The 27,653-nt window shown below is 57.6% G+C and overlaps 1 protein-coding gene across 17 annotated transcripts in view; it reads left to right on the forward strand.

Annotated features, from left to right (window-relative positions):
- Positions 1 to 27,653, forward strand: part of NCOR2 (nuclear receptor corepressor 2) — a 232,987-nt gene that overhangs the window by 177,104 nt on the left and 28,230 nt on the right. For 9 of the 17 annotated variants that reach the window (XM_088828106.1, XM_055404708.2, XM_088828112.1 and 6 more), the window contains 9 exons: positions 7,018 to 7,165; positions 10,577 to 10,627; positions 11,746 to 12,379; positions 19,357 to 19,477; positions 20,550 to 20,721; positions 25,081 to 25,245; positions 26,367 to 26,506; positions 27,178 to 27,280; positions 27,486 to 27,590. In XM_088828106.1, the coding sequence (XP_088684232.1) occupies positions 7,018 to 7,165; positions 10,577 to 10,627; positions 11,746 to 12,379; positions 19,357 to 19,477; positions 20,550 to 20,721; positions 25,081 to 25,245; positions 26,367 to 26,506; positions 27,178 to 27,280; positions 27,486 to 27,590 (1,639 nt within the window). The remainder of the gene's footprint in view (positions 1 to 7,017; positions 7,166 to 10,576; positions 10,628 to 11,745; positions 12,380 to 19,356; positions 19,478 to 20,549; positions 20,722 to 25,080; positions 25,246 to 26,366; positions 26,507 to 27,177; positions 27,281 to 27,485; positions 27,591 to 27,653) is intronic. The other 8 variants (XM_088828108.1, XM_088828113.1, XM_088828116.1 and 5 more) reach the window with 4 other exon arrangements.

Consider the following 27,653-nt stretch of genomic DNA (forward strand, 5'->3'; position numbering starts at 1 on the left):
GCAGGCAGGAAGATGGTGAGGGCTGAGGCTGAGGGGCACCTGGTCTGCAACACAACGCTTGCTAAGATCCCGTAGCAAAAGGTGGCGGTGGTGGCTGGAGGTGGGTGGCAGGTCACCTGTACACACCAGGGGCAGAGGCTGGCCCTGACATCCCCCAGGGACAGAAAGGTCTTCTTCTGGCTCCCTCCTCTTCTCCCTCTGACCAGTGTCCTCCCTGCCTCTCCCCTCCCCCTCCCGTTCCCTGCTCAGCCCAGCCCAGTGCCCACACACCAGTGTGCTTTCCCCAGGCTATTGGGTTACAGGAGTCTCTTCTCACAGCCTGTTGGCCCACGGCTTCACTTTCCAGGTTTCGTTGGGGCACGGCCCTGCTGCACCCATGAAGACCCCAGAACTTGAGAGGGTGGGTTGGGGAACCAGAGATACTAGCTGGATAGGTGGTGTGGCTCGTCCTCTGGGAGAAAGTGAAATCAAGCGCTGGCTTCATGAATTGACACCTTGACCTTGGGTAGCGGCTTCACCCCATGAGCCTCAGTTTCCTCATCTGTAAATGATAATGACAACCCTTACTCCTAGAACTCAGGCTGCCCTAACTACTAGCAGTGGTGTCAACATCATTTTTATTTTAAAGCCACTGGCTCCCCCTTTTCTTCCTCAGGGGTGTTTGAGGTACTTTCTTGAATGATATGTGCAGGAACAGCCATGGGAGGGACTCGCCCCAGACACCCAGATTCAAATGCAGATTCTAATGCTTTCTAGCTATGCAGCCTTGGGCGAGTGGTTTGTCTTCTCTGGGCCTTAGTTTCCTGCTTTTGAAATGGGGATAATTCCTGCCTCAAAGTGGGCTTCCCAGGTGGCGTAGTTGGTAAAGAATCCACCTGCCAATGCAGGCGACACAAGAGACATGGGTTCAATCCCTGGGTGGGGAAGATCCCCTTGAAAAGACTGGTATTTTGCCTGGAGAATCCCCATGGACAGAGGAGCCTGGCAGGCTGTAGTCCATGGGGTCACAAGGAGTCGGACTGAGCATATGCATGCCCACCTCAAAGGGCTGCTGTGGGAACGGTTTGAGTGAAATGGTGTGGGGTGCTTAAGCGTCCCTCACTGAGAGCCACGTGGCGCTGGCAGTGTTGGCGGCTTCAGTAGTGAATTGCCCTTGTCCACCTGGTGCCTGGTGGCTTGGATGACTGGACAATGTAAATGCACTCCTTCCCCACTGACTGCGACGGAGTGGCCTTACATTGAAGGCTGCGGAGACAGTGCACTGAGAGATGGGGTGTCGCATCTCTCTTGGTTGTTAACTGGGTATAGAGTACATCCGCTCCTGGATTGCCTGAGGAATTGGTTCATTAATCGATTGGTTCATTCACTCATCCAAAGAGGCAGCCTAGCCACATGGTACAGAGTGGGGCCCTGGGCTAAAGGGCACACAGAGCTCTGCTGCCTCCTGACTGGTGGTGCCCGTGGGTTCGTGGCCTTGGCACTCAGCCTCGCTTTAAAGGAGGTAAGACCAGCCCCACTTGTGGGGTTGCTGTGAGCTGCAGAGGCTTTCGTACTTGTAAAGGGTCAGGCGCAGTCCTTGGTCAGTGCTTAATAAGCATTGGACCTCACCCCATTGCACACTTGGCATGGCTTTACTGAGTGCCTACTATGTGCCAAGGAAGAAATAGCAGGTGCCATCCATATACATGTGGGTAGGATTTCCTGCTGGGCTGGGGAGCTGGGTCTTTCTTTAATGGACAGTGGGAGCCACCGAAGGTTTGTGAGCTGAGAGGCCACCCAGTGAGGGCTGGACTTGAGGTAGATTGTGCGAGTCCCAGCAAAGCGCAGCTAAATTTGATAGAGACGGTCGTCCTCGTCCCCAGACCCTGAACTTGCTGGAGGATGGGCGGCATCACTTGCTGAGGAGAAGGAGGGGATTTGAGCAGCAGGGGGACCCTGAGCTCCATCTTGGGCCCCTCCCCAGACCCCTGAGGTCATCACGTTGACGCCATCCTCAGGTGAAGATGCTGAGGTCAGATGGGAGAGGGGCCTGGTGAGGCCACAGAGAGGGTTTGAACTCACATCTGTAGGCTCCCCTGGCTTCTCTTTCTGGACACCTCCCTGTGTTCCAGGACTCCCACGGAACTCAGCAGAGGCGGTCCTGGTGGGAAGCAGTGGCCCAGAAGGTGGGGGCCAGCAGACGGTTGAACCTGGCTGATCACTTGTGGATGAGAAAGGGTTGTTTGGGAGATTGGGGTTGGCTGTCCTTCCCTGCTGACTGCGAAGGAGTGGACTTACATTGAAGGCTGCGGAGAAAGTGCACTGAGGGATTTGGGGACCCATCATCCCTGGGTCCATCCATCCTGACAGTGGCCACCCGGGGTACAGGGGTGAGTTCCCCGTCACTGGAGAATGCAGGCAGGCCTCACAAGACGCTGCCCCGCACCCTCCAGATCTTGGGAGGGAGACAGGTCCTTATGATTCCTGAAGCAGGGGCAGCCACCTCTGGCTGCCGGCCAGGCCCAGTCTGGAGCTCAGGAAGACATGTCACCCTCCGCCAGCAGAGGAAGCAGTGGGGGAAGCAGGGGGTCAAGGGGTGTCCCCTCCTGCCTTGCGCCAGACCTGGCCTGAGTGTGGCCGCCGACAACGTCAGCAGGAAGCAGGGTCGGGTGGACAGGCGGAGCACGTCCCAGAGTTATGTAACATCTGGCACTGGTGACTTCTCCGAGGTTTTCCCTCCCCCTCCTAATGGCCGAAGGTTACCGTTTGTTTCCTCCCGTCTGTGAATCCAGGCCCCGGGGCTCAGCTTCCATGTCTGTCATCTCTGTCCGTCTCAACCCATCCCCCGCCTCGCCTTGTTTTCCTCTGTTGCTTCTTCCATCTGAAGCTGCACAGGCCTGAAGAGAGAGAGGTGGTCAGGCAGGGAAGTTCTTGAACCTGACCTACACTGAAGTCTGGGCTTCTTGACCCCATGAGCTGTGTGATCTTGGGCAAGTGTCTTTGCCTCTCTGAGCTCGTGTCATTGTCTGTCAGTTTCATGCATCTAAAGAAGTAGTTCCGTTCAGTTCAGTTCAGTCGCTCAGTCGTGTCCGACTCTCTGCGACCCCATGAATCACAGCACGCCAGGCCTCCCTGTCCATCACCAACTCCCGGAGTTCGCTCAAACTCATGTCCACAGAGTCGGTGATGCCATCCAGCCATCTCATTCTCTGTCGTCCCCTTCTCCTCCCGCCCCCAATCCCTCCCAGCATCAGAGTCTTTTTCCAGTGAGTCAACTCGTCGCATGAGGTGGCCAAAGTATTGCAGTTTCAGCTTCAGCAGCAGTCCTTCCAATGAACACCCAGGATTGATCTCCTTTAGAATGGACTGGTTGGATCTCCTTGCAGTCCAAGGGACTCTCAAGAGTCTTCTCCAGCACCACAGTTCAAAAGCATCAATTCTTCGGCGATCAGCTTTCTTCACAGTCCAACTCTCACATCCATACATGACCACGGGAAAAACCATAGCCTAGAGTGCCTATTCTGTACCGGGCTTGGCTTTGTTCTAGGTGTGCTGGGAATTCAGCTGAGAACAAAGGTGCCAGCCCTCGAGAAGTTAGTTCTAGCTAGAGAGACAAATTAACATTAACACACAGATAATTTCTGATTGTGGTCTGAAGATGGTATGATGAGGGATAGTGGTAGAAAGTGATTGATGGGGAGCGAGATTAGCTCATTTTGACAGAGTAATCAGGGAAGACCTCTCTGGGGAGGTGATGTACAAGTGAAACCCTGATGGAGGTGGGCATTGTGGGTGTCTGGGAGAAGGATGTTCAGCGAGAAGAATTGTGAGTACATCTGCATAAGAAGGGCAGTGTTTGTGGAAGACCTGGAAGGTAAACCAGTTAGAGATCTGAGTGGGGTCTAGGTCTAAATCACACTGGACTGTGTGGAGTGGGGAGGACTTGAGTTTTTGTATCGTGGGTTCTAGGGAATGGCTGGAGAGTTTAAAGCAGGGAACAGAAATTGCTGACTTGCAGAGTAGATGTGCAGATCCAGGAAATTTGTAAGTAGAGAAAGCTTGGCACATAGTAGGTGCTTAATAAACATCAGCTGTAATCACTAACACTAGTATCGCCAGCATCTCCTATTCCATACACAACTCTCAATTCTGGGGTTTGGGGCCACGTGTGGAGGGATTTGGTATGATTACTGGGACACGAAGTCCACCAGCCTCTCAGATCCAGTGTTGGGGAAATTCCGGTCTTGACATCATACTCACCCGACTTGCGACGACGTGGCCTGGGCTGTGGGTCCAAGGGACCTCAGTTTCCCCGGGAGGTGCCTCCCCGCCTGGCCCACAGGAAGCCCCTGTTCCCTGTGAGGCTCCAAGTGTTACCCCCAACCCAGCCCCCCAGGTAGCTGATCGCTCACCCTCACCCAGCCCCAAACGAGTGGGTCCCTGTCTGCTAAAAATAGATTGGGGAAGAAGCGGGAACCCTCAGCCACACCCACAGAACCCACATGCCACACAACTTTCTCGTGTCCTCGCAAGCTCTAGCCGTGGGACCCTCCCGGGAGAAGCTCGGGATTTGGGGCTGGCCTGCACCAGCCCCTGGCGGGCGGGTGGCGGCGGAGCTGGGAGTGCCCAGGAGCCCGGTGGACATTCGGCAGGGTGGGGCTGCAGCCCTGGCCGAGTGCTGGTGATGGAAACCGTGACTAATGGGTAAACGGACTTTTCCCTCTTCCTCCCTATACTCTGAGTGGCTGCACTCTGAGGAGCCCCGTTTGCTCAGGAAGGAGACAGGACAGGAAGTGATCTGACTCCTGGGCAGGGGCTGGGGCTTGGGGACCCCTGAGGCCTGCTCACAGCCCTGTGTGGTAAGGGGCCAGGCTGGGCAGGGCCTGCTGGCACCTGGAGGTGATGGGGCATTTGTCCGAGAGTGAGTTGGGCTGCATGGGGCCGGGGAACCGGCAGAGGGGAGGTGCATTAGTGCCCTTGTCCCTGTATTAGCGTATCACAAACTGGTACGGAAACTTGCTATCTTGCAATCCTAGAGGCTAGAAGTCTGAAATCAAGGTGTCGGCAGGGACCTGCTCCTTCCGAAGGCTCCAGGGGAGGCCCCCGGCCCTGCTCTCCCAGCATCTGGGCTGGCCCACAATCCCGAACATTCCTCGGCTGGTGGCTCTGGGTGCCTCTGTGTCCGAGATTCTCTCTTCTAAGGACACCAGTCATATTGGATTTAGGGTCCTTTCTCATAGCTCAGTTGGTAAAGAATCCGGCTGCAATGCAGGAGACTTGGGTTGGGAAGATCCCCTGGAGAAGGAAATGGCTACCCACTCCAGTATTCTGGCCTGGAGAATCCCATGGACTGTATAGTCCTTGGGTTGAAGAGTCAGATATGACTGAGCAACCTTCTTCTTTCTTCTTCTTCTCACCTAATAAGACCTCATCTCACCTAATTACATCTGCAAAAAGCTTATTTCTAAGTAAGGTCCCATTCTAGGGTTCAAAGTGAAAGTGAAGTCGCTCAGTCGTGTCCGACCCTTTGCGACCCTGTGGACTGTAGCCTACTGGGCTCCTCTGTCCATGGGATTCTCCAGGCAAGAATACTGCAGTGGTTTGCCATTTCCTTCTCCAGGGGATCTTCCCGACCCAGGGATCGAACCCAGGTCTCCCACATTGGAGGCAGATGCTTTAATCTCTGAGCCACCAGGGACGTTTATTCTGGGAGGAACCTAGTCAACCCAGGGTAAGGGGCTTCACTGGGAGCTGTTGACACGTCTAGGAGCATTTAGGTTCCATCTCCTTCCTTGGGAACCCAAAGGGTTCAGGCTGCGACCCCTACCATCACACTGGCTATATTGGGGTGGGTCCCCTCTTAGGGGCCAGTCCACCCCCCTGGGAGTCCCTGGTCACTTTGGATCCCCAGCACATGCTGCCTCCACACGTGCCCTGACTCTGCCAACTGTACATTCAGGCCCCCGATGCTGCCCATTCAGTCACTCAGTAAGTCAATCAGCAGTCGCTTTCTGAACCTCTGCCTGGCTCAGCCTGGGGGTAAAGAGACATCCTCCTGGGGTACCTGGCACAGTGAGGTGCAAAGACGGGAGCCGTCAAGGAGTAGTTGTGCCCAGGCTGGGGGTGGACCCCTGGCTCCTAGAGTGGGGAGCAGGGCTTCTGGGGACCGGATGGGGGGGAAGTGTGGAGGGAAGTGAAAGCCTGCCGACTGAGGGCCTTTTTTCTGTTCCTCGAACCACCCAGCTGGTTCCACCTCCAGCCTCCGTACTTGCAGTTCCTTCCACCTGGGCCACTCTCCTCCAAAGCCTTGTCTGGCCAGCTTCTTCTCAGGACTCAGCTCAGATGTCACCTCTTCCGAGAAGTCTTTCCTGAGCCCCACCCCCTTGCATTCTCGCCCCGCCCTGTCTGTCCCCGTGGGCTGCCGTGCTTCCACCTCTGAGTCTTCTTTTTAACTGATGTGTCGATTGCTATCTCCTTGACCAGCTGGCCTGTGGAGGGGCAGAGACCCTGTCTATATCACTCGCTGTGCTTTCTTGTCCCCTGGTGCACTGTAAAGACCGGTGGGGAGAAATGACACACCACCCAAGCTAGCCTGGGGGCAGATGGTGCTGCAAGGGGACGCTTCATTCATTCATTCTCTCCAGGGTACGAACTGCACCACCTGGCAGTGTACCCTCCAGGGAGTGTGGTCATCGCTCTGACTTGGACAGCCAGCAGGGCTGGAGCAATCATGGGGGGCCTCCAGGCAGAGACAGTCCTTCCTCACCTGTTCCCGAGGGATGTTGGGACAGCCCATAGGCCAGGCTGCGCCCTGGTGTATCTGGGACACGATGGAAGAATGAAACTGGGTAAAAATAACCACTGGCATGTCTGGCCAAGCAGTTGGGGCGCGAGAGGGGAAGAGCGCCCTTGGGACAGTGGCTGGGATCACTGTCCCTAGCAGCTATGGCAGGCTTCTGGCTCCGGGAGTCCCCGGGCTGACAGCCCAGGTCCTGGCCCTGGTGCTGGCCCTGACCTGCCGCTATCCCTGTACCCTAGGAAAAGGAGAGAAATGCACGGAGGAAGAAGAAGAAAGCCCCGGCCGCTGCCAGTGAGGAGGCCGCCTTCCCACCCGTAGTGGAGGACGAGGAGATGGAGGCTTCGGGCGTGAGCGGAAATGAAGAGGAGATGGCAGAGGAGGCAGAAGGTGAGGGTGGGCAGTGGGAGCTGACCTCTTCCAGAAATGCCTGGGTCCTGCTGAGAAGGGGCCTGGACTGCCCTGAGGGGAGAGGGTGATGGTGATGGTGATGATCATGGTGATGATGGTGACGATGGTGGTGATGATCATGATGGTGACAGTGACGGTGATGGTGACGACGGTGGTAACAGTGGCAACAATAATCATGGTAATCTGCCTGTCTGCACTCGCAGGACACTTGTTCATACTATCCTTCTGCCTCCTCTGAGTTCAATCTTGTGCTTGGTGACCTTACACATCCAGGACATATCCAGTTCTGCTGACACCTAATATCTTGCCAGCATATCTGGTGTCACATTTTAGGGAAAAAAATTGTTTATTTTTGAAAATAGTTTTTTTTTTTTTGGACCACACTACATAGCATGCAGGATCTTAGCTCTTCGACCAGGAATCAAACCCGTGCCCCTTGCAGTAGAAGCGTGGAGTCTTAACCACTGGACCACGAGAGAAGTCCATAAAATTAGTTTTCTGACCTGAACCATTGTTTTATACTCCAGTATTCTTGCCTGGAGAAGAGTCTGGTGGGCTACAGTCCATGGAGTCGCATAGAGTCAGGACACGACTGAGCGACTAATATACATTATTTTAAAACTTGACAAATGTAAGCAGAACCAATACCGTTGGTCGATAAGTATTCAAAAGTTATATAATTATGCTTCATTTTGCTCCCAAGTGTCTGAATTTGGATGATAAACTGAACAGCCCCCAACTTTCTGCCTGGGGGTGCTGAGGCTGGGGGCAGTTGCACCAGGCACCCCAGAGTTGCATTGTCGGCCTGGATCTTAGATGAATTCTGCCACCTGGTGAGGGCTGCTAAAGAGAGAGTGACAATTAATATTTAAATTTTGCTCTCAGTTTTGCCCACTTCTCAGAAGGAGGGTTTCAACTGCACAAGATGGTCACTCAACTTCGGAGCCTGGCCCCCACGTAACACCTGGCTCCACTATGCAAGTAGCATTTATAGATGTGGAACTCTTACCAGGCTGTCCAAGGGCAGGCTTGCATCCCTGGTCACCGATTACTCTGCCTTTGGCCCCAAGTCCTCTCCCTTTTGCTTGGTCTACACCTGTCCCTCTAGGCATGACAACCCTGAAGACCCCACACACAACAACCCTGAAGACCCCCCACACCCCCTGCTTCACTAAATGTGTCTGCTTCTCCCTTCTGCCATCCCGCCAGGCAGAACTCCCCAGCGGGGCCTCAGGTTCTTGGCAAAGGGACCCTTATCTCCTCCCGTCCCCGTCTCCTGCCCAGGTTTCCCTCCTGTCGCTCCTATCTGCCTGCCCCTGCATTTAAACTCCCAAACTTCTGCCAGCATGTGCAAGGAAGGTGTGAATCACCCCCAGCTCTGTAAGCAAGACATGTAAATAAATCCAAGTTATGCCAGCCTGCAGTGCATTCACCAGTCTGAATCCTCCTTCCAGGTTGAAAATGAAGAATCGGCCTGTTTGGTTGTTGTTGTCTTACTCTGGGGGTGACCTAGGGTGCTGAGTCTGGCCTCCTCACCAGCCCTGGGTCTCTCCAGGCCAGGTTGGCTAGAGGCCTGACCAGTTTCTAATGGAAGGCTCCAAATCCCTCAGGTCCTTAAATTCTCAGTCCTGGGTCTGTAACCAGGAAAAGGGAACCTGGGGAGCAGGAACCCACTCTCCTCTTTAAATATCCTCCCGGCTGTGTGTGGGCAGGATGCAGGCTTGGTGGGAAAGTTAAAGGAAGCCAGACTTTGGCTCAGCATTAAAAGCAGAACAGATGCTGCCCAGTTAGAGAATTTTGAGGTAGTGAGTTCCCTGTCCTCTGTATGGTTCACACTCCCTATCAAGGATGGGAGAGGGGCATTCCTGGCTGGTCTGCTGAACCCAGGGCTTCTTTGACCTCCTGGTGGCCCTGAGCACCTCAAGGGAGGCAGTTGAGAAGATTCTGCCCAAAGGCAACAGGTGATAGTCCTGTCTTACAGATGAGGAAACCAAGGCCTCATGTGGGGAGGGAGAGGAGAATTACTCACATAGGGTGTCACATCGCTGGTAGACTTGGAATCTGCCAATCCGACCGACATTTGCTGTGTAAACCTGTCCCTTGTGACCAGGATAGGGGAGGGAGGGAGGTCCTGGGTTAGGGCCTGAGGTCTCTCCAGTGGAACCATCTAGACTATCCCAACAGCACCACAGACCCCTCCAGAGGGTAGGCAGCAAGGGCCTTGTATTCAGGCTGGAGATGAGTCCAGGGGAGGGAGGAGCGATCCATTTGACCCTGTAGTTTCTCCAGTAAAGACTGTGGTTGTGATAAGAGCATCGGTCTTGAATTATTCCCTTTAATCATCACAATAGCCCAGTGGGTGCTGTCGTCACCCCATTTAATAGACAAGGACTCTGAGACATAGGGAAGTTATCCAAGGAAGCCAGTTGGCCTGTTTGGGGACCAGGATTTAAACTTGTCAGAAATACTGATTCTTGGGCCTCGCCTGGACCTACTGAGTGAGAAATGTTTTGGGAGTAGGCCCAGCCGTCTGAGTCTTCACGACCCTCAGGCACTCTTATGCCTCAGAATCCCTGAAGAGATAAGCTGCTGGGTAAGGGAGAGAGCCAGGCATAAACTACTCATTTTGTAGATGAACACACAGACTCTGGAGCTAAGCCATTTGTCCAGAGGACCTCAGTGCCGGCCTCCTTCGTCTTGTGGTCTGACGATGTGAAAAGAGGGAGTGACGTTGCCGGAGTCAGAAGACAGGGTCAGGGACCCCGTGGTTAGTGATACAGGATGCTGGGATCAACCTTCTCCTGCCCCCATGCAGTGTGGCCTGGGACAGGTGACTCAACCGCTTGGTTTCCTTATCTGCAAAGCAGACTGGTGATGATCCTCTCTAACTACAGAGGTTATTGAGAGTGAGTTGTGTGTGTGAAGCACTTTGCCCAGAGCCCAGTACCCACAGAGCAAGCCTGTGTTGCTGTTGTTGGGATGGTCGTTTCTGGGAGGAATAGCCTTTGCTCTGGGCCTTGAAGGGAGGCAAGAGACAGGAGAGGTGGGAGTCTCGGTGCAGTAAAGGCTGAAAGAAGTGTTTTTGCAGGGCACTGGTAGCCCCTGCTGGCCTGGCTCCACGTCTAAGGGGTGAGACAGGGCCGGGCAGCTCCAAAGGCCTCTCCCTCAAGCCCTGCCCCCCTCTGAGGCCAGCACCCCACCCCTAGGACCCTGGAGCCGGGAACTAGAGAAGGCCAGTGACTTGTCCAAGGACACCCAGGAGTGTTCTGGGCTGCAGGCTTTCGGGACAGGTTTGTAGGTCCTCCCTGCCTGCCTGACCCCAAATCCTCCTCCCTCCCCACCTGCTGCTCATGCCACCTCGCTTCTAACCCTTCTCTCACTTCCTTCCAGCCTTACACGCCTCTGGGAACGAGGTCCCCAGAGGGGAATGCAGTGGCCCAGGTACGAATGTGGCCAGCTGGCCTGGGGGGTGTGGGGGTAGGGCCAGGCCGGGATGGGGGGCACCCCCAGGTCCCCTGTTGTCTACGAGGGGCCCCACCTCTGAGCACACGTCTGCCAGTGAGCACCACTGCTGGTGCCACTGCTGCCTCTGTTCCCCCTCCTCAGCACAGTGTCTGTTCCCCATGCTGTTCCTTGGCTCACACCTGCAGATCAGTGCACTCGACTCGACTGTTCTGTTGATTTCTTACTGGTGTGTCCACCTGTGACTCTTACCCACTTCTGTTTCCCCTATAGCAAATATGAGGGTGGGGGAAGGTTTCAAATGTTCCCATTTTGTAGAAAGTGAAGAAAACTGAAACCCAAAGAAGTGAGAGGAGTTGTGGTTACAGCTAAGCAGCCAGGTCTGGAGCTGAGGTCCCCTTTCCCTTCATCTGTGAACATTGTCATTCGATCAGCACTTACTGCGCACCTGCTGCATGCCAGCCCTGGGGACAGTGGCCAGGGGCTGTAGTTGGTGTGGACCCTCTCCCCGTGAGCTCCTCCAGGTTGACTGGCCACATTTTATGAGGACAACAATGATGACACAGCAGCAGTTACCAGGTGTCATCCTGTGTGCCGCAACCCCTGTGAGGTGGGAACTGTCCTCCCCACTCTACAGTTGGGGAAAGTGAGGCTGGGAGGTCACTGTGTCAGCATGGCCAGGCTGCCAGCAGGGGCAGAGCCAGGGCTGCAGCTCCGATGAGAACAAGGAGACCCCAGAAAGAAAGCCTGCACCCCTGGCTGCCCTTAGCCTGGCTCTGTAGGGTGCTGGCCACCCACCCAGCCACTCTGGGGATCGGAAGCTAACAGGTCCTGGGCTCCTCCAGGGTCAGCAGGTGGAGAGGGCGGCCAGAGGAGGACAGAGGTCTGGGAGGGGCCAGGCGGGCTGCCCAGGCGTGTATGAGCCTTGGGGCTGTTTGGTGTCCAGGGATGGGACTGCAACCCCCTGAACTCCTACCTAGATCCAGGCTGCACAGTCAGGGTCATCGGGTGGTGGGAGGAGCATGGGCAGGGCCCTGCCTGTCTCGAGCCTGAGCCCCGCCGGCACCACTCACCCCATCTTTGCTCTCTCCCCGCAGCTGCCGTCAACAACAGCTCTGACACGGAGAGCGTCCCCTCACCCCGCACCGAGGCCGCCAAGGACACGGGACAGAACGGGCCCAAGCCCCCGCCCGCCCCGGGCACAGATGCACCACCTCCTGAGCCACCCACCCCACCGCCCGAGGACGCCCCCGCCCCCACCGAGCCCGCCCCGGCCCCCGAAGCCACCGGCCCGCCCACACCCCCACCAGCACCCCAGTCACCCGCCACGCCCCCTCCCGTGGTCCCCAAGGAGGAGAAGGAGGAAGAGGCTGCAGCTGCCCCCTCAACCGAGGAGGGGGAAGAGCAGAAGCCCCCTGTGGCCCCAGAGCTGGCGGCCGACGTGGGCAAGGCCAAGACGGAGGAGCCGGGCGAGGCGCACCCTGCGGAGCCCATCAAGAGTGAGTGCGAGGAGGAAGCCGCCGGAGAGGGGCCTGACAAGGTGAAGGCGGGCCCAGAGGCCGCAGTGGAGGCTGCGCCCGAGGGGGCGCTCAAGGTGGAGAAGAAGGAGGCCAGCGGCTCTGGGGGCAAAGGCCCCGCAGCCAAGGGCTCAGGCGCCCCCCAGGACAGTGACTCCAGTGCCACCTGCAGTGCCGACGAGGTGGACGAGCCCGAGGGCGGCGACAAGAACAGGTGAGTGTGCCAGCTTGGTCGTCTTCCTTTGGTAAGCGCTTACTGAGCATCAGCTATGTACCGAGACAGTGGCACACAAGGCCGATTCCACACCTGCCCTCGGAGGGAGAGGGGGCCGCCACTAAGTGTTCTCCGTCTGGCAGGAATTCCGATGTTGGGACAGGGCAGCATCGATGGGGTTGGTCCCCCATTATCGGTGGCTTCTGTGCTGAGCCTGGGCGGGGAGAAGTAGGGTGACAGTGAGCATGGATTAGTTTCCAGTGCTGCCGCCACCAAGGGCCACCCCAGAGTCAAGGCATCAGCAGGGCCAATCCCCCTGAAGGCTTCTTCCCACCTCCTCCAGCCTCTGGTGGTGCCGGCCATCCTTAATTTGTAGATGCGTCACTTTGTGGTCCCATGACCTTCTCTGCATGTGTCCCTGTGCCCACATTTCCCTTTTGCCGTAAGGATGTCAGTCCTTGGATGAGGGTCCACCCTCAGGACCTCCTCTTAACTGCATCGCATTTGCAAAGAGCCTATTTCCACAGAAGTTCACATTCACAGGTATTTGGCTCTTAGGACTTGAACAGACTTGGAGAGACAAAGTTTTACCCTCAACACAGTGGGACCAGCAAGTGCAGAGGCCGGGGGTAGGACTGAACGTGCACAATTCAACAGACCAGCCCGCCTTGCGGGGCCTCCAGGCCGGGTGGGTGGCTGCAATTTGTTTTCAGGACAATGAGACCTCCGAGGCTTGTGCCTGAGACTTGGGGTGTGTCTCAGGCTCTGAAACTTGCCAGCTGTGTGAGGGGGGTTGATTTAATGGGGGGCCAGAGGGGCAGAGGGATGCGCTTTGTGAGGCGGCCTTGGGGATGTCCTGGTGAGGCTGGTGGTGGTAGACATGGGGAAAGTGGCAGATTCCCGGGATCCTGGCTGGTTCATCTTCTGCCCACTGAGGGTCCCCGAGACCCCAGCCAGAGCGGAAGTCGGCAGGCCCCACTCGGGGCCCATTGTGGGCAGCAAAGGGCAGGGCTGTGGAGATCCACGCCCGCTTGCATCTGGGCGGCTTAAGGAATTGTTTTCTAGTGAGGCGGGCCGGTCATTTTTATTTTGACTGAAAACAGTGCAGTCTGTTTTCGCTCCTTTCACGTCTCTCGGAAAAGTTCTGGGCAGCACAAGAGAGAGGAAAATCTGACTTTCAAATCCGACCGGTTCACTGGGAGCCGTTTCCTCTGCTCTGTGATTCACCTTGGGGCATGCGAAGATGGCAAATTCTAGAACGTTTCATGTGAAAACCAGACTTGGTCAGAGCCCGCTGGGTCCCCACCTGTTCAGAGAGCTACCTCTGGCCCCTGGCAGGACCCTCAGCCCACTTGTATGGCTCTTGGATAAGCAGAGGTCTGGCCAGCAGGTTTCTGGGGGCCTGGAGGTCCTAAGTTTCTTGCCCAATGGGCACAACTCAGAAAACAAGAGTTCACGGCGGCCTGATCTGCCAGGGAGGGCCCTGGGCCAGAGTCTCGTTCTTTGTGCCTGGGTAATGGTGTCAGGGTGGGCAGCTCCCCACCCTACTCCCGTTGGCCACAGAGACAGAGTCATGGAAACACACGTTTCTGCTCTTAGCAGGAAGAGCGTTCAGCTAATGGGACAGCCACGCTGATAAGCGGCCTCCTGGAGTCTGTGTTTTGGGTACACATGACCTGCCTGGGCTGGACAGCTCGGAGGGTTGGCCTGGGTCCCAACAGCTCCCCCCTGGACCTCTTGGGCCAGGCCTGAAGCCCCACAGCCTGCTTTCAGCCTCTCCCCACAACCTCAGCCCCACCCAGGGACGTGTCCTTCTCTCCTCCAGCTGGGTCTGGCTCCTGTCCACTCTTCCTGCCTGAGTGTCCAGCCTTCGGTCCCTCGGGAGCAGGAACCCTGGGCCGGGAGTCAGGACACCTGGTTTGTCACGCCCTCTATGACCGAGGCCAGCCCCCCACCCTCAGGGTGAGGCTGGACTCAGGCCAGCCTCCTGACCTCTTCCTGGCTGGCAGTCCGCCACCCCTCCCTCCTGCCCCGGCCGTGGCTGCACGGGGCCAGGCGGGCGCCGGAGGACGCAGGCGAGATGCGTCAGAGTGCGCCCTGGCAGCCAGCACCACCCCCTGCCACCCCAGAGAGATGGGTGGGCGACCCCGGGTCCTGGCCTCCTGCCCACAGCCCTGCCTCCCGCCTGGCAGTCTCAGCACAGTGCACTGGGCGTCCCTGGACAAGACACAAGATGCATTGCGTTCTGGCCCGTGCCCATACGGCTTTGGGAGAGAAAATCATATCCTGCTTTTTACTCTCCATTGCTTTCTGCTAGACAGCTCCGCCTGGGAGTTTTCTTGGCCAGTGGCCAAAGATAGTGGCTTTGATTACAGAGCCTTGAGCTTGCCTGCCCCCGCCTGTTCCGTTTCCCAGAGACGGTGCTGGGCACTTTCTGGCAGGGCTGGGCCTTTAGAAGTGCCTTGCTCTGGACCTCAGTTTTTTCACCCACAAGATGGGTGTGGGTATCCCCACTTACGGGCTGCTTGGGAGGATAATGGAGTTCCGAGCCCACAGTAAAATGCTCAGTGAAAGGAGTTGCTCCCTTCCTTTGGAACTGCTTCAGGAGCCCCCAAAGTTCACTCCACGAGAAGGTTGGAATGTAGTCGCTTCCACTGAGCCCCTGGAATTTCAAAAGAATGTAACAGCAATTTCTTCTTTATTTCTCTATTCCATAAATAATTAACTAGGCACCGGGGTGTGCCAGGTACCATCCTGGGCTCAAGGGGAACAGCGACAAATGAGGTCCTGGCTGCAGGGAGCTTACATTTCACTGGGAGTGATTAGGACGGAATTGGAACAGCAGTGAAATAAAGGGAATGCTCGTGTGATAAGTGGGTGAGGGAGAGATTGGTCAGGGGGGAGTGTGAGGGGCAGTCAGGGAGGCCTGCCTGAGGAGGTGACGTTGAAAGATGATGGGAACACAGAGTATGAGACACAGGGAGAGTCGGCAGAGACAACGGCCAGTGCAAAGATCCTGTGGCCTCACGAGCTTATGTTCAGTAGACGGCAAAGAGGCCTGTGGCAGAGAGCAGAGCGAGTGAGGGAAGCGGGAGACGGCACAAGAGGAGGTCACAGAGGCCTCCTGGCTATGCCTGGCCCCACAGGGCCCTGGGGGTTGAGGCGAGGAGTGGGCATGGGAGACCAGCATGACCATGCCTTTGTAGATCTTCACCATCCTGCCTTCCCAGCCCCAGCTTGGCAGCCGGGATTATCCCAGCCCAGCGATAATGAGGAATCTGGGGAGGGGGCTCAGCAGAGAAGGGACATTATGTTGCAGACCCAGAGTCCCCTGGGGCCCTGCCCCCTCCCCAGCCCTGGTCTTCCGGGGCGGGAATAAAACCCGCAGAGATGAGAAGATGCCCAGGCCGCTCAGCACTAGGCGTTGTTGTCACGGCTTCCTGTGCCTTCCCATGTCCTACCCACAGGACAGTCACTGGAGGGAGCAACTGTTCTCATACCCATTTTACAGATGAGGAAACTGAGTCAGGCACAGTTGGTCAAGTCATCTGGCCAGTGGTGGGATTTGAACTGGGAGGTGGAGTCTTGAACTTCAGGGTTAGGTGGCAGGGCCCCAGCTTCTCCCAGTCGAGTTGCTGGCTTCCCCCGCCACCCAGCTTCCCCTCAACCCCCGCCCCCGCCCCTCCCGGCCAGGCCACGCGCACAGTGCCAGGCTCCGAGAGCCCCTACCCTGCCCCGGTCTCTGGGGAGGAAAATAAACGCCCTGTCTTCCAAGAAAACAAAGGAAGAGAACAGAGAGAGCGCGATACTGTGAGGAGAGCTCCTGGAGGTGTGGCTCCTGCTGCTGTGGAGGTGGGATGAGGCAGTTTGGGGGCCACGTGAGCGCCAGGCATCTTCCTGCCCCTCGGGGTGGGGGGAGGCCCAGGTCCCTCAGGCTTGTTAAAGATCAGGATCCAGGCCCTTGCTCTTGGATGCTGCCCTGTTTACAGTGAGCGGTCAGGCTACTATCATCTTGTCAACTGTGAAGTACCGTGCCCATGGCTGCAGTCCCCACTGAGCTCTTGCCTCCCTGGGTGGGGTCGGGGCACTAGAGAGAGAGGGGTCTGGGCCTCCATGCACACCCCCAGCTGGTGCCTGCTGAGAGATCCCTGCTCCCCTCCAATCTGCCTGCCCCCTGCCTGTACAAGGAACCACAGGAAACCAGGGCAGGACAAAGGCCCTAGTTCGCTGACAATCAGAGAGAGACCCAGACACTTGGCTTTTTATTTGTGTCATAAAAGCATATTTTGTGTCTCTATAAAATTATATTTACATAGATATAAAAGTTTATATTTTAACTTTAAAATTTGCATTTTCAAATATTTTATGCAATAGATAATAGTATAGCATTGTTACTTTATTATTCATTGAAACAATATTCTTAATATATCAAACCCTTGATTTTGTGGCCAGCAAGGAGTATATTCTTTATCTTTTCCTAGTAACAGCTTTACTGAGACATAATTCACAAGCCATACAATTCAGCCATTGAAGTGTTATTTTTTTTTTTTTTAGTGCATTCACAGAGTTATGTAATCATCAGCACTGTTTAATTCCAGGATATTGTCAACTACCCCCAAAAGAAACCCCAGGCCATTAGCAGTCAGGCCTTATCCAACCCCCAGCCCCTGGCACCTACTCATCTTATCTTCTATGCCTATGGATTTGCCTCTTAGGGGAATTTCATGTAATTGGAATCATGCAGTACGTGGCCTTTTGCAACCGGCTTCTTGCACTCAGCATCATGTTTCTGAGGTTCATCCAAGTTGTAGCCTGGAGTCATTCTTTTTGGCTGAGTAATATTCCGCTGTGTGGACATACCACATTTTACTTATCCATTTCACCGGGTTTTGGATGTGGGGGTTGCTTCCATCTTTTGGCTTTTGCAGATAGTGGCTGCTATGATCTTTTGAGAAACGGTTGGTGTGTGTGTGTGTATGTGTGTCTATTCTCACGAGTGTATGCCTAGCAGTGCAAACGCTGGGCCCTGTGGTGACTCTAATGTGCTTCCTGAGGAAATGCCAGAGCATTTTCCAGAAAGGCTGCAGTGTATTCACTCTTAAGTTTACGAATACCAGTTGGTTTAAGCGGACAGTGATAATTAGTTGCAAGAGGAGGGGAGCAAGGTTGGGCTGGTGACATTTGAAGCCGGCGGTGAGGAGTACAGGACGAGTGAGAGATCGGTTCTTGGACCTGGTCAGGGTGCTTTGGCCCAAGGGTAGTGGGCAAAATGAGGCTGGGCTTGGGTCTCCGTGGGAGTGAGGGTGGGCAGCCACCAGAGGAGAGGCCTCCGGTGGTCCTGGGAACCTGAGCAGGATCTGGAGAGGTCAAAAGAGGTGAGGGCGGCAGGGAGGGTGAGCTGGTCAGGAGGACTGTGAAGCCCAGCTGAGCATGAAGTCAGTCTGACCTCAGAGCCCGGCGCCACTTGCATGCCGTGGGCAGCCCCAGGGGTTGTCGCCGAGACCATCTCTGCTCAGCTGAGCGTGTGGCAGATGTGGGCAGGGGGTCAGCACCCGAGGGACTGGCTTGTCACGGGCTGCGGTCCCGTCACCGCAGAGAGCAGGGGGCCCATCCGCTGCGCGTCACGCGTCTGTCTGCACCGCCTGTGGGAAGGCACGTGATCCACTCTTGGCATCCGGCAGCCAGCTCTGGGCGGTGAGAGCTGCACCCTGGCTGTCACAGATCTTACCTGGAAGGCAGGGGCTGTGCCGACGGTCTGCACGTGGCATCAGCCAGGGTGATCACGGCGCGCTTGAGGGGCTGTGCCCACAGGACCCTCGGGCTTCGCTGACCTGTCCTGGCTGAATGCAGCCCACGGCCAGTGTCTTTGTGGCTGCACACTGTTTGATTCCCCCGGGCCTGCTGTGTATTCAGCAGGTGGGGTCCTCGGTGGGACTTGAGAGCTGGGCAGGAACCCCGCAGCCCTGGTGTGGAGGTGAGGGGCTCTGAAGCTGGGGCTCTGAGCTTCTGCCCTCGAGATCTCGTGCCAGCTGGTGAACCAGACAGGGCTTGTGGCATGGCACCGGGCCAGGGCTGTTGTGTCCTGGAAATCCCTGAAGACCTCTCAAGGAGGGGACACCAGTGAGCAGCCCTGGAGCCACGCCCCAGGGCAGCCTCTGCCCCAGGCACCCAAGACATTGCAGCTCTACCGTGGGGTGACCCCAGCCCTGGCATCCCACCATGTTTTAGCCCCCTGCCCTTCCTGCCCGCCTCTGTGCACCCGTTGCACACACACACACACACACACACACACATACCGTGCACCCTTAGCAGGTGGCTGCCCTGTTCTGCATGTCAGCAGCAGACGGACATGACCTTGCTTTAGAGGACAAACCACCTGCAGGCCCAGCTCAGCACCACAGCCCCAGTTATGGCTGCAGGGCGGGCGGTATACACAGTGACCCTGGGCCCACAGAGCTTACACCCGCCTGGTATGCGGGTGAGATTCCAGTTAGCCACACATTCTGGTTGAGTGGGAGGGCACCCCAATCCTCGTCTCCAGTAAGCAGGGCCCACTCAGCACCATACCCTGGGCCCCTACCCTGGGGCCTGAGCCTCTCATACTTGGATGATGAGTCATCTCCCTGAATCTCTTAAGCCTCCCAAGCCTTAATCAGGTTGATTCTTGGGTTTCCCAGCAGCTTCTCAAGGGCCGAGCGTGGTGCGGGCCCTGAGTGTGGGCTTCTCCGGGCCATCTCAGGAGTATTTGATCCTCTGGGCTGGGGTGGGAGAGGTCTTGGTGTCTTGCGGGGTCTGCATGGAGCAGAGGAGGGAGGGAGGAGCCCCCACCCCGACCCCAGGTCTCCCCGGCCCTGGACGTTCACCTCCCTCTGGCAGCGCCCCCAGCCACATCATCCAGGCAGGAGCCAGAAGAGGCTGTGAGCCCATGGGCCTGACATTGGTCTCCCTGTCCCCCCCGCCCTCCCACCCGCCACCAGGCTCTTGTCGCCGCGGCCCAGCCTCCTCACCCCGACCAGCGACACCAGGACCAACGCCTCGCCCCAGAAGCCACTGGACCTGAAGCAGCTGAAGCAGCGGGCTGCCGCCATCCCCCCAATTGTGAGTCCTGGGCCCACCTCCCATGACCCAGGACCCCCACCCAGCCAGGACCCCCAGAGCGCCCATGACCTTCACTTCCTGTTGGGGAGACAATAAATCAGGCTGATCACAGACCAGGGAGGTGGAGGCCCAGCACCTGCAGCCCCCCACTTTTCCTACCGCCTCCTGTTTCCTGTAGAAATCCTCATGGAGACAGGCAGGAAGAGTAGAGGAGCTGGGGGGCCCCCAAAGTACCTGGCCTGCAGGTCTCCTCCCTCTGGCTTCCCAGCCTGGCAGCTCTCACCATGCCACCCCTGCCTGCTGAGGGTTCTCCAGAGCCCCCCAGACCAGGCAGGAAGCCCCCCACTGTCACAACACCTCAGAGAGGAGGGCGGGGCCCCACCAGTTAACTTAAGACCCTCTGCAGGGGTTGGGGGGTTGTCCAGAAGATTCTTCAGGCCAAGCAGGAGGACCCTCAGAGGTGCCTGTAATTGTAACGGCTCAGTCATTGGTGGCGCTAGTGGTAAAGAACCCGCCTGCCAATGCAGGACACGTAAGAGGTGCGGGTTCAATCCCTGGGTTGGGAAGATCCCCTGGAGGAAGGCATGGCAACCCACTCCAGTATTCTGTGACTCACCTAGTCATTGCCCTCTCCCAGGATGTGAGCCTGGCCTTCTAGTGTACCTGGGGGCTGTGGGCTGAAAGACTCCGAGCTGACCAGGGGTTTTTGAATGAGGGGCACAAGGAGTGCCAGGCTGTGCTGCCTCCTCCCCACGGCCGGGCACTGTCCCATTTGTCAACTCTGATCTCTCTGAGACCCTGAGAAATTTGGGGAAGGGAGAAGGGGATAGGGACAGGGTAATGAGGGCTCCCCATCCACAGCCAGGCACCTGGGATGGCTGGGCACACCCCCTACACTTTGCACAAAGCCCTACGCTCCTGGCCCTCAAGCCATGTGCCCTTGGGCGTGTTGCTACCTCTCCTGGGCCTCAGCTTTGAGGCCGGTCACACACAGGGGGCCTGGAAGGCGTTCCCTAATCTCTGGGACCTGCAGACAGCCTGTAAAGACGCTCCCTCCCTGGCTTTCCTCCAGCAGGTCACCAAAGTCCACGAGCCGCCCCGGGAGGAAGCAGCTCCCCCTAAGCCAGCTCCCCCTGCCCCCCCACCATCGCAACACCTGCAGCCAGAGAGTGACACCCCCCAGCCGCCCAGCAACAGCCCTCGAGGCAAAAGCAGGAGTCCTGCGCCTCCTGCCGAGAAGGAGGGTAAGTGTGTGTCAGCGGCTGAGGGAGTCAGAGGGAGAGGGGGCTGATGGGTGGGCATAAGGAGCCTTTTGTGTATGCCGAGCAGCTGTTTCCAACTCCATGACTGTGGTGGCAGGACAGGCCAAGTTAATGAGTGAAACACGTGGGAGTGAGGCAGTAGGGGGTGGTGGGGACTGCAGCAAATTGGAGAACTCATGATCTTTCTGAAGTGGTCTTACATTGGCCTCAGCCAAGAGTCACCATGTGGCAATTCAGTCCTGGGGTTGTGGGTTGTTCTTTCAGAGAAGCTAGAAATCCATCTTTTCGTGTGAAATCTTAGAGTTTTTCAACATGGGCAACTTCTCAAAATTTCCACAACCTTTGTGCGTATACGAAAACACGTCTGTGGCTATTTCTGGTTCCACGTGATTCAGTCCACACGTGAGCTTCTAGAACCATGAGGCTCAGCGCCAGCTGGCAGCAACTCTGGGCCTGGGCAGGAAGCACTGCCCTCTTCAGCTTTCACCCTGACCTTATTCCAGGCCGAGGTCACTGGGTTCACTGGGGAGCCAGTGAGTGATTCCCCGAGCAGCTGTGTTGCAACAACTGCCTGGGGTGTGCTTTACTGTCACCACGTGAAGTTCAAGGTCAGGAGACAGGTGGGATCTGGTTTCTTGTTCTCTGGATCTTCTATATCTGCGCCACTCCCCACCGGCCCCAAGAAGTCTCAAGCCTGTATCCCAAAGGGACACCCATCCCAGATGAGCCTGTCACAGCACAAGCAATGGGGGCTGACCCCCTTCCCCCAGAGGCTCCCCCCATGCTGAGCTAGCCCAGGCTCCTGAAGGCTGCTCTAGGGGTCTGAGGGCAGCAGGATCCCAGGCCACCCTCCCTGTCCAACACAGCCAGGGACAGACTCAGGCGGCCAGGGCCATCTGTGCCATCACCTCGAGCAACTTCTGCTGTGGCATCTTGCCGTCTCTAGAAAGTCAGGCTGGCCCTTGGCCGTGGACCTCCCTGAGGGCAGTGCTATGTGTCTGAGGACAAAAGCAGGGCTGTCCCTAAAGGAGGCCAGCTCCACATGTCACAAGTGACAGGGGTCTGCCAGACACTCCCCGGCTAATCAGCCCACCCCCGACCTGTCTCCCTGCGGCTACCTTCACCTGCCGTAGGAAGTCTCAGATGCCACCCACGCGGACGGGCCTGCATCCACACAGCGTGTGGCCAGGGCATCAGGACATGTGTTGAACGCCCACCATTGGCAAGCACTACCCCTGGCAGTGAGCAGGATGAACTTCCTGCTCCGGGCCGCCGCCCTTTTTGTGAATGAGAGTATGTTAAGCAGGGGAACACGTAAGGAAGCAAGATGACCTCTGGGTAGTTCATGGAACGAACGAGACAAAATGGGGTGAGTGACAAGGGGCTTAAGGAAGGGGTCTTCAAGACCAGAAGGCATTGGTGGGAAGATCTGGGGGAAGGGCATTCCAGTCACAGGGAACAGCACGTGCAAAGGCCCTGGGGTAGGAACAAGCTTGGTGTGTCAGCGGAGCTGCCAAGAGGTCATGGTGGCTGGGGAGAGTGGAGGGTAGGATGGGGGGTGGGGGCCAGATTGTGCAGGGCCTTGTAGGCTATTCTCAGTGCAGGAGAAAAGAGCCTCTGCAAGAGGAACTTGCAGGGTGTATGTGTGCGTTGGGGACTGAGGAGAGGTCAGGCAATCTGATTTCTATTTTGAAAAGATCTCTTTTTCTCTGACCATTGTTGGGAAGAAAGGGCTACAGGGAGTTGTGGGCAGATGGAGGACGGCACAGTGCTGTTCCTGGCCAGCAGTGGTGGCAGTCCGGACTATATGGGTGACCATGGAGATGGAAGCAAGGCAGGGGGTGGGGGGAGCTTGGCATTTTGTTTCAGAGGCAAAGCCAGTGAAACCTGCAGATGAACCCGAGTGTGGGGTTGAAAGCAGGGTGTCAGCTGCCTCCTGGGACCCTGCCGGTCACCCACGCTGGGCCTGGGACTCCCCATGGTGGGTGTGCGGTTTGCTGGGCGAGAGTATAGTGTGAGACATGGGGTCTGGTCTGGAAGGACATTCGAGGGCCAGGGCACTAGCCCAGGGTGGGGTAGCCACATGGCAACGTCAGGGGCCCACACAGCCTTGGCCAGTGCCAGATCTGAGCCAGGTTGGGCTACGCTTGGGTGGCTGGACACCGCACAGGGCCAGGCAGAGCCTGCTGGGACGGGTCACAGGCCCCGTCCCGGGAGAAGGTGAGCCACCACCCCTCTGGTTTCTGAGTCTGGCGTTCGGCCCATTGGCATGGTGGAGGGCCGCGCCGTTTCCTGGAATTGCTCTGCGGCAGCAGAGATGGTGCACCTGGCGTCGGGTACGGTGGCCTGCCCTGAGGCTGGCACCCTTAGGCACATGCGTGAACTTGACACCCAGCTCGACCTCTCTCTGGTCTCTCCTGCCTCCCCTGCCCCCTGGCTCCGCCCACCTCTCGGGCTCCCCGGGCCCAGCTGGAGGAACAGGTTGTCTCTCCAGGCTCTCGGCCGCCCGCCCAGCCTGGCCAGGGCCCAAGTTTCCCTTCCAGCACCGGAGGCCTCCCGCCCCCTCCCACTGCAGCCGGGGCTGAGCTGGAAAGAGCAGCCCGGGTGCGCACAGGGTCAGGTCTCTGGATGAGTGCCATCCAGGGCATTTGGGGATTTTTCTGGGCCCGGTGCAGGCCCTAGAGAGGTACCCCATTCGAGGAGATTGAATGTGAGAACCCCTACCTGGGTTACTGCCCACATGTGTGACCCCCCCTCCTGCAGGCTACCCCCACCAGCAGGCAGATAGGTCCAGAAGGAGCTCTGTCTCTCCCAGGAGAGACGGGGAGGGTATACAGCACGCACAGCCTCCACCCCACCTGCCGGGCCCACAGCGGGCACCTCTCATTGCTGCCAACACGCTCCCGCTCACCCGGCTAGGTCTTCAGAACCTCACCCCTTCGTCATCTGGAGGTGGCCCCAGGGAGGACACCTGCCTGCCGTTCCCATCCCAGGCCTGGCATTCCCAAGTTGTTAGCAGCTGGTTATTCCCCAGTCCCCCCACCCCCACCCCCCAGCTCCCATGGGCCCTCCACCAGCCTGACACCAAGTCTCAAGGGAGAGGTTCGGGGCTTAGGGCCGATTTCAGCAGCGAGAGGCCACAGGAGAACACTGTGAAAACGGCCTGGCCTTTGGCCGTGTCTGCAGGCCATCCTCGGGCCTGAGAATCCAGGGTCAATCATTGCTCCTCTTCTGGTGCTCAGTGTGTGTTGCGAAGGTTAAGTTCACAGCCTGCAGTCCCTCTACCTGGGCTCAGGGCTCCTGCTTGCTGGCTGTGATCCTTTGACCCGGTGACTTTGCCTCTCCGGGCCTCTGTGTTCCCATCTGCAAAATGGGGATAGTCCTCATCAGTTCCCTGAAGGGTGTTAGGGGAATAAGCAAGTCAGTCCACACAGTGCCCTTAGTTGGAGCCCCCATGGGAGAGCTGTTCTGTTATCTGCTGCTGCAGAGGCCCTGAGATCAAGGGGTCAAATCCTGACTTGGCCAAATATTTGCTGGCAGCCCTAGATAAGTCCATCGATGTGTCTGTACTCAACTCCCATTCCACAACACCGGGCCTGGGCGCGCTCTTCCTCCCAAGTCTGTGAGGAGGCTTGTTGAGTTCGTGCTTTTGAAATGCCCGGCCTGGTGCCCGGACATGGAACGTGCTGGTATACAGGCTGACGTGCGCGTGCTGTCATCCCAAGTATGTGGACTCCCAGCCGCGCCCACCAGAGCACACGCACATGGGCCTCGGCAAACCGTTCCGACCCCTTCATCATCTAAAGAGACCACCAAACCTCTTCCGGAAAGGGCCAGATAGTAAATATTTCAGGCTTTGTGGGCCAGTCTGTCTCTGTCGCAACTCCTCAGCTCTGCCGTAGATGATAAATAAGCGGGTAGACGTGACCACGTTCCATCCGGTACAAGTGTACATGAAAAATCAGGCGGTGGACAGGCCCCTTGCTGCCACCTCCGTCCCCTGGTTGGGAGGTTTGTCCAGGCCCCTTGCTCACCTGGGGCTGGGCCAGTGTCTGTGTCTTTCCAGGGCTGAAAGCAAGGGTCGCAGAGAGCCCCCCAGCCCACTCCCAAGGCACACTCGTGCTCAGGAGGACATTAACAGAGTCAGAGTGGTGCCTGGTCTGCAGACTTGGGGGAGCTCCACCCTAGGAGCCCCCCTCCTCCCCATCACTGTTGCCTGGGACCCTCCTCTGGCTGAGGCCAGCGCTGCAGGCAAGGGGAGGGGGGCTCATTTGAAGCCAGGGCTGGGGGCCTGATGGCTGGCTGAGCGTGGCTGACTACCTGCCCTGCCTCACCCCTCAGCAGAGAAGCCTGTGTTCTTCCCGGCCTTTGCAGCTGAGGGCCAGAAGCTGCCCGTGGACCCCTCATGCTGGACGTCAGGCCTGCCCTTCCCCGTGCCCCCTCGCGAGGTGATCAAGGCCTCTCCGCATGCCCCTGACCCCCTGGCCTTCTCCTACGCCCCACCTGGTGAGTAGGTCATCCCAGCCTGGCCTCCTCCACCAGTCAGCCAGTGGGCAATCACTGGGTACCACCAGTCACCCACCAATCACTGGGCACTGCTTGGAACTGCATGCAGAAGGATCTTAGAATCTGACGGGCCCCTAATGGGAGGGATGGTCTGGTCAATGAAGGGAAAGGGGGCTCCGTTGAGGTTTGAGGAATCTCCAGGATGACATCGGAAGCACTGGTACTGGGGAGCCATAGGAGATGCTTGAGCTGGTGATGAGAGAGGCAGGTTTGGAGTGGGAGCGCCAACTCCCACCAGTGACTTAGAGCTGGAGAATGAGCAGGTCGAGAGAAAGGAGTAAGCGGGGGAGGAGACAGCTTTGGCTTACAAATATAGTCAGGCTGGATTTAGATCCTTCTTGAGGTTCCCAGTCCTGCTGGGCCCAGCCATCAAAGGGGCACAGCTAGAGGTGGATAAGGACTTTAATTAGCAAAGGTCATCCTCAGCAGAGCTGATCCTGCAGGATGAATGAGCCAAAAGAGTCAGAAAAACAGGGAAGGGTATGCCAGGCAGTGGGAACACCATGTGCAAAGGTCCAGAGGCAGGAAAGAGCAGGCGAAGCTTGAGACACTTAATCAGACTGCCATGGTGGAAGCACGGTGCCCAGTGAGCCTGGGGAGACCACGCCCACAAGGTCAGGTGAACCTGAAAGCTGTGTCACAGGCTAAGATCTTACCCTGAAGGCAGTGGGGAGCCATAGAAGGTTCACAGCAGGGAGGCGGGGGGAGCAGGTGAACCAGTAGACTTTGAAAAAGATCCTTTTGGTTCCTGTGAGAGGAATGAACTTTTGGAGGGTAAAGGAGAGATGGGGAGACCAGTTAAGGAGTCTAGGGAGAGTGGAGGGACCTGGTCCAGGACCTGGAGGTGAGGTGGATGGAGGGAGGTGGGATGGGTGGCAATAGTGGTGTCTGAGCCGAGGGTACAGACAGCTCCTCGGGGCAGAGGTGGGAGAGGAGCAGTAGGGGGGTGTGTGTGGACAGGCACTCCCCTGGACAGGGCAGGGACAGGGTGGGGAGCGGCCCTAGGGGCTGTGTCTGTGACTGCTCTGGAGCCCCATGAAGGACAGACATGTGCCCTGCAGGTCACCCGCTGCCCCTGGGCCTCCACGACAGCGCCCGGCCCGTCCTGCCACGGCCACCCGCCATCTCCAACCCACCACCCCTCATCTCCTCCACCAAGCACCCCAGCGTCCTCGAGAGGCAAATGGGGGCCATCTCCCAGGTGAGGTGGGAGGGCCAGCCTCCCAGAAATACCTGTGCCAGCTGGTGTCCAGAGAATAGCCCCTTCATCTTACAAGGGTTTGGCCTTTCCATCTGTACAGTTGGGGGAGGGGTCACTGGGACCAATAGTGTCTGGGTGGGGGCCAGGCACCCAAGTGGCTGGGTCCAAGCTGGCTGCAGTCTGCCCCAGGCTTCAGGACCTTGGGAGGCCACCCCATGGGGCATTCAAGAGCAGGGGCACTGCACCCAGACTGTGCAGCCTTCGGCACGTTACTTGACCTCTCTGCGCCTCCCTGTGAAACGGAAGAGCACGCTCACTAGACACCCAGCACCAGCATGCGCAAAGCCTTGGTCCACCTGCCCCTTCATCCCCCTGACCTGCCGCCGTGTGTTGCAGGGCAGGGGCAAGGCTTCCGCTTTGCCCAGATGCTGTGGGCACCATTTCCTTTAAACCAGGTCATGATGGCCACCACACAGGTGAGGGCCCTGAGGCTCAGGAGAGGCAGTGACTTGTCCATAGCCGCTCAGAGAGGCAGCGGGGCGGGACTTGAGCCCCAGGCCTCTCTGACTTGTGTGTGGTCCTGAGGTTCCCCTCCTCTTCCGCTCTCGTGAAAGCGGGTGTCAGGAAGCCCTGGTTGAAGCCTCTGGGACCCATGACCTCTGTCCCCACAGGGAATGTCGGTGCAGCTCCACGTCCCATACTCAGAGCATGCCAAGGCCCCCGTGGGCCCCATCGCCATGGGGCTGCCCCTCGCCATGGACCCCAAGAAGCTGGGTAAGGATCCAGACCCCCAACCTTGATGGCCAGGGCTCGTCTCCCACCCTTTGTGTCAAGGGGTGAGGGAGGGCAATTTGGCCTTTGGGACTCTGGCCTGAGCATGCAGGGGGAGGACCCCCAGCCCCTGGGTAGGGTGGGAAGGGGCGCCATGCCTCCGAATCCCTGCCCTGTGGCTCTGCTCACTGCTCTCGCCCATCCCCAGCACCGTTCAGTGGAGTGAAGCAGGAGCAGCTGTCCCCACGGGGCCAGGCCGGACCCCCTGAGAGCTTGGGGGTGCCTACGGCCCAGGAGACGTCCGTCCTGAGAGGTGAGGGCGTGGGAGCTGGGCATGAGGCCCGGTGTCTTGCCCTCATCCCTGCGGCTGCCCCTC

The sequence above is a fragment of the Moschus berezovskii genome, chromosome 19 (assembly GCF_049115385.1).
Source record: "Moschus berezovskii isolate FMDL1 chromosome 19, NW_MosBer_1.0, whole genome shotgun sequence".
NCBI lineage: Eukaryota > Metazoa > Chordata > Mammalia > Artiodactyla > Moschidae > Moschus > Moschus berezovskii.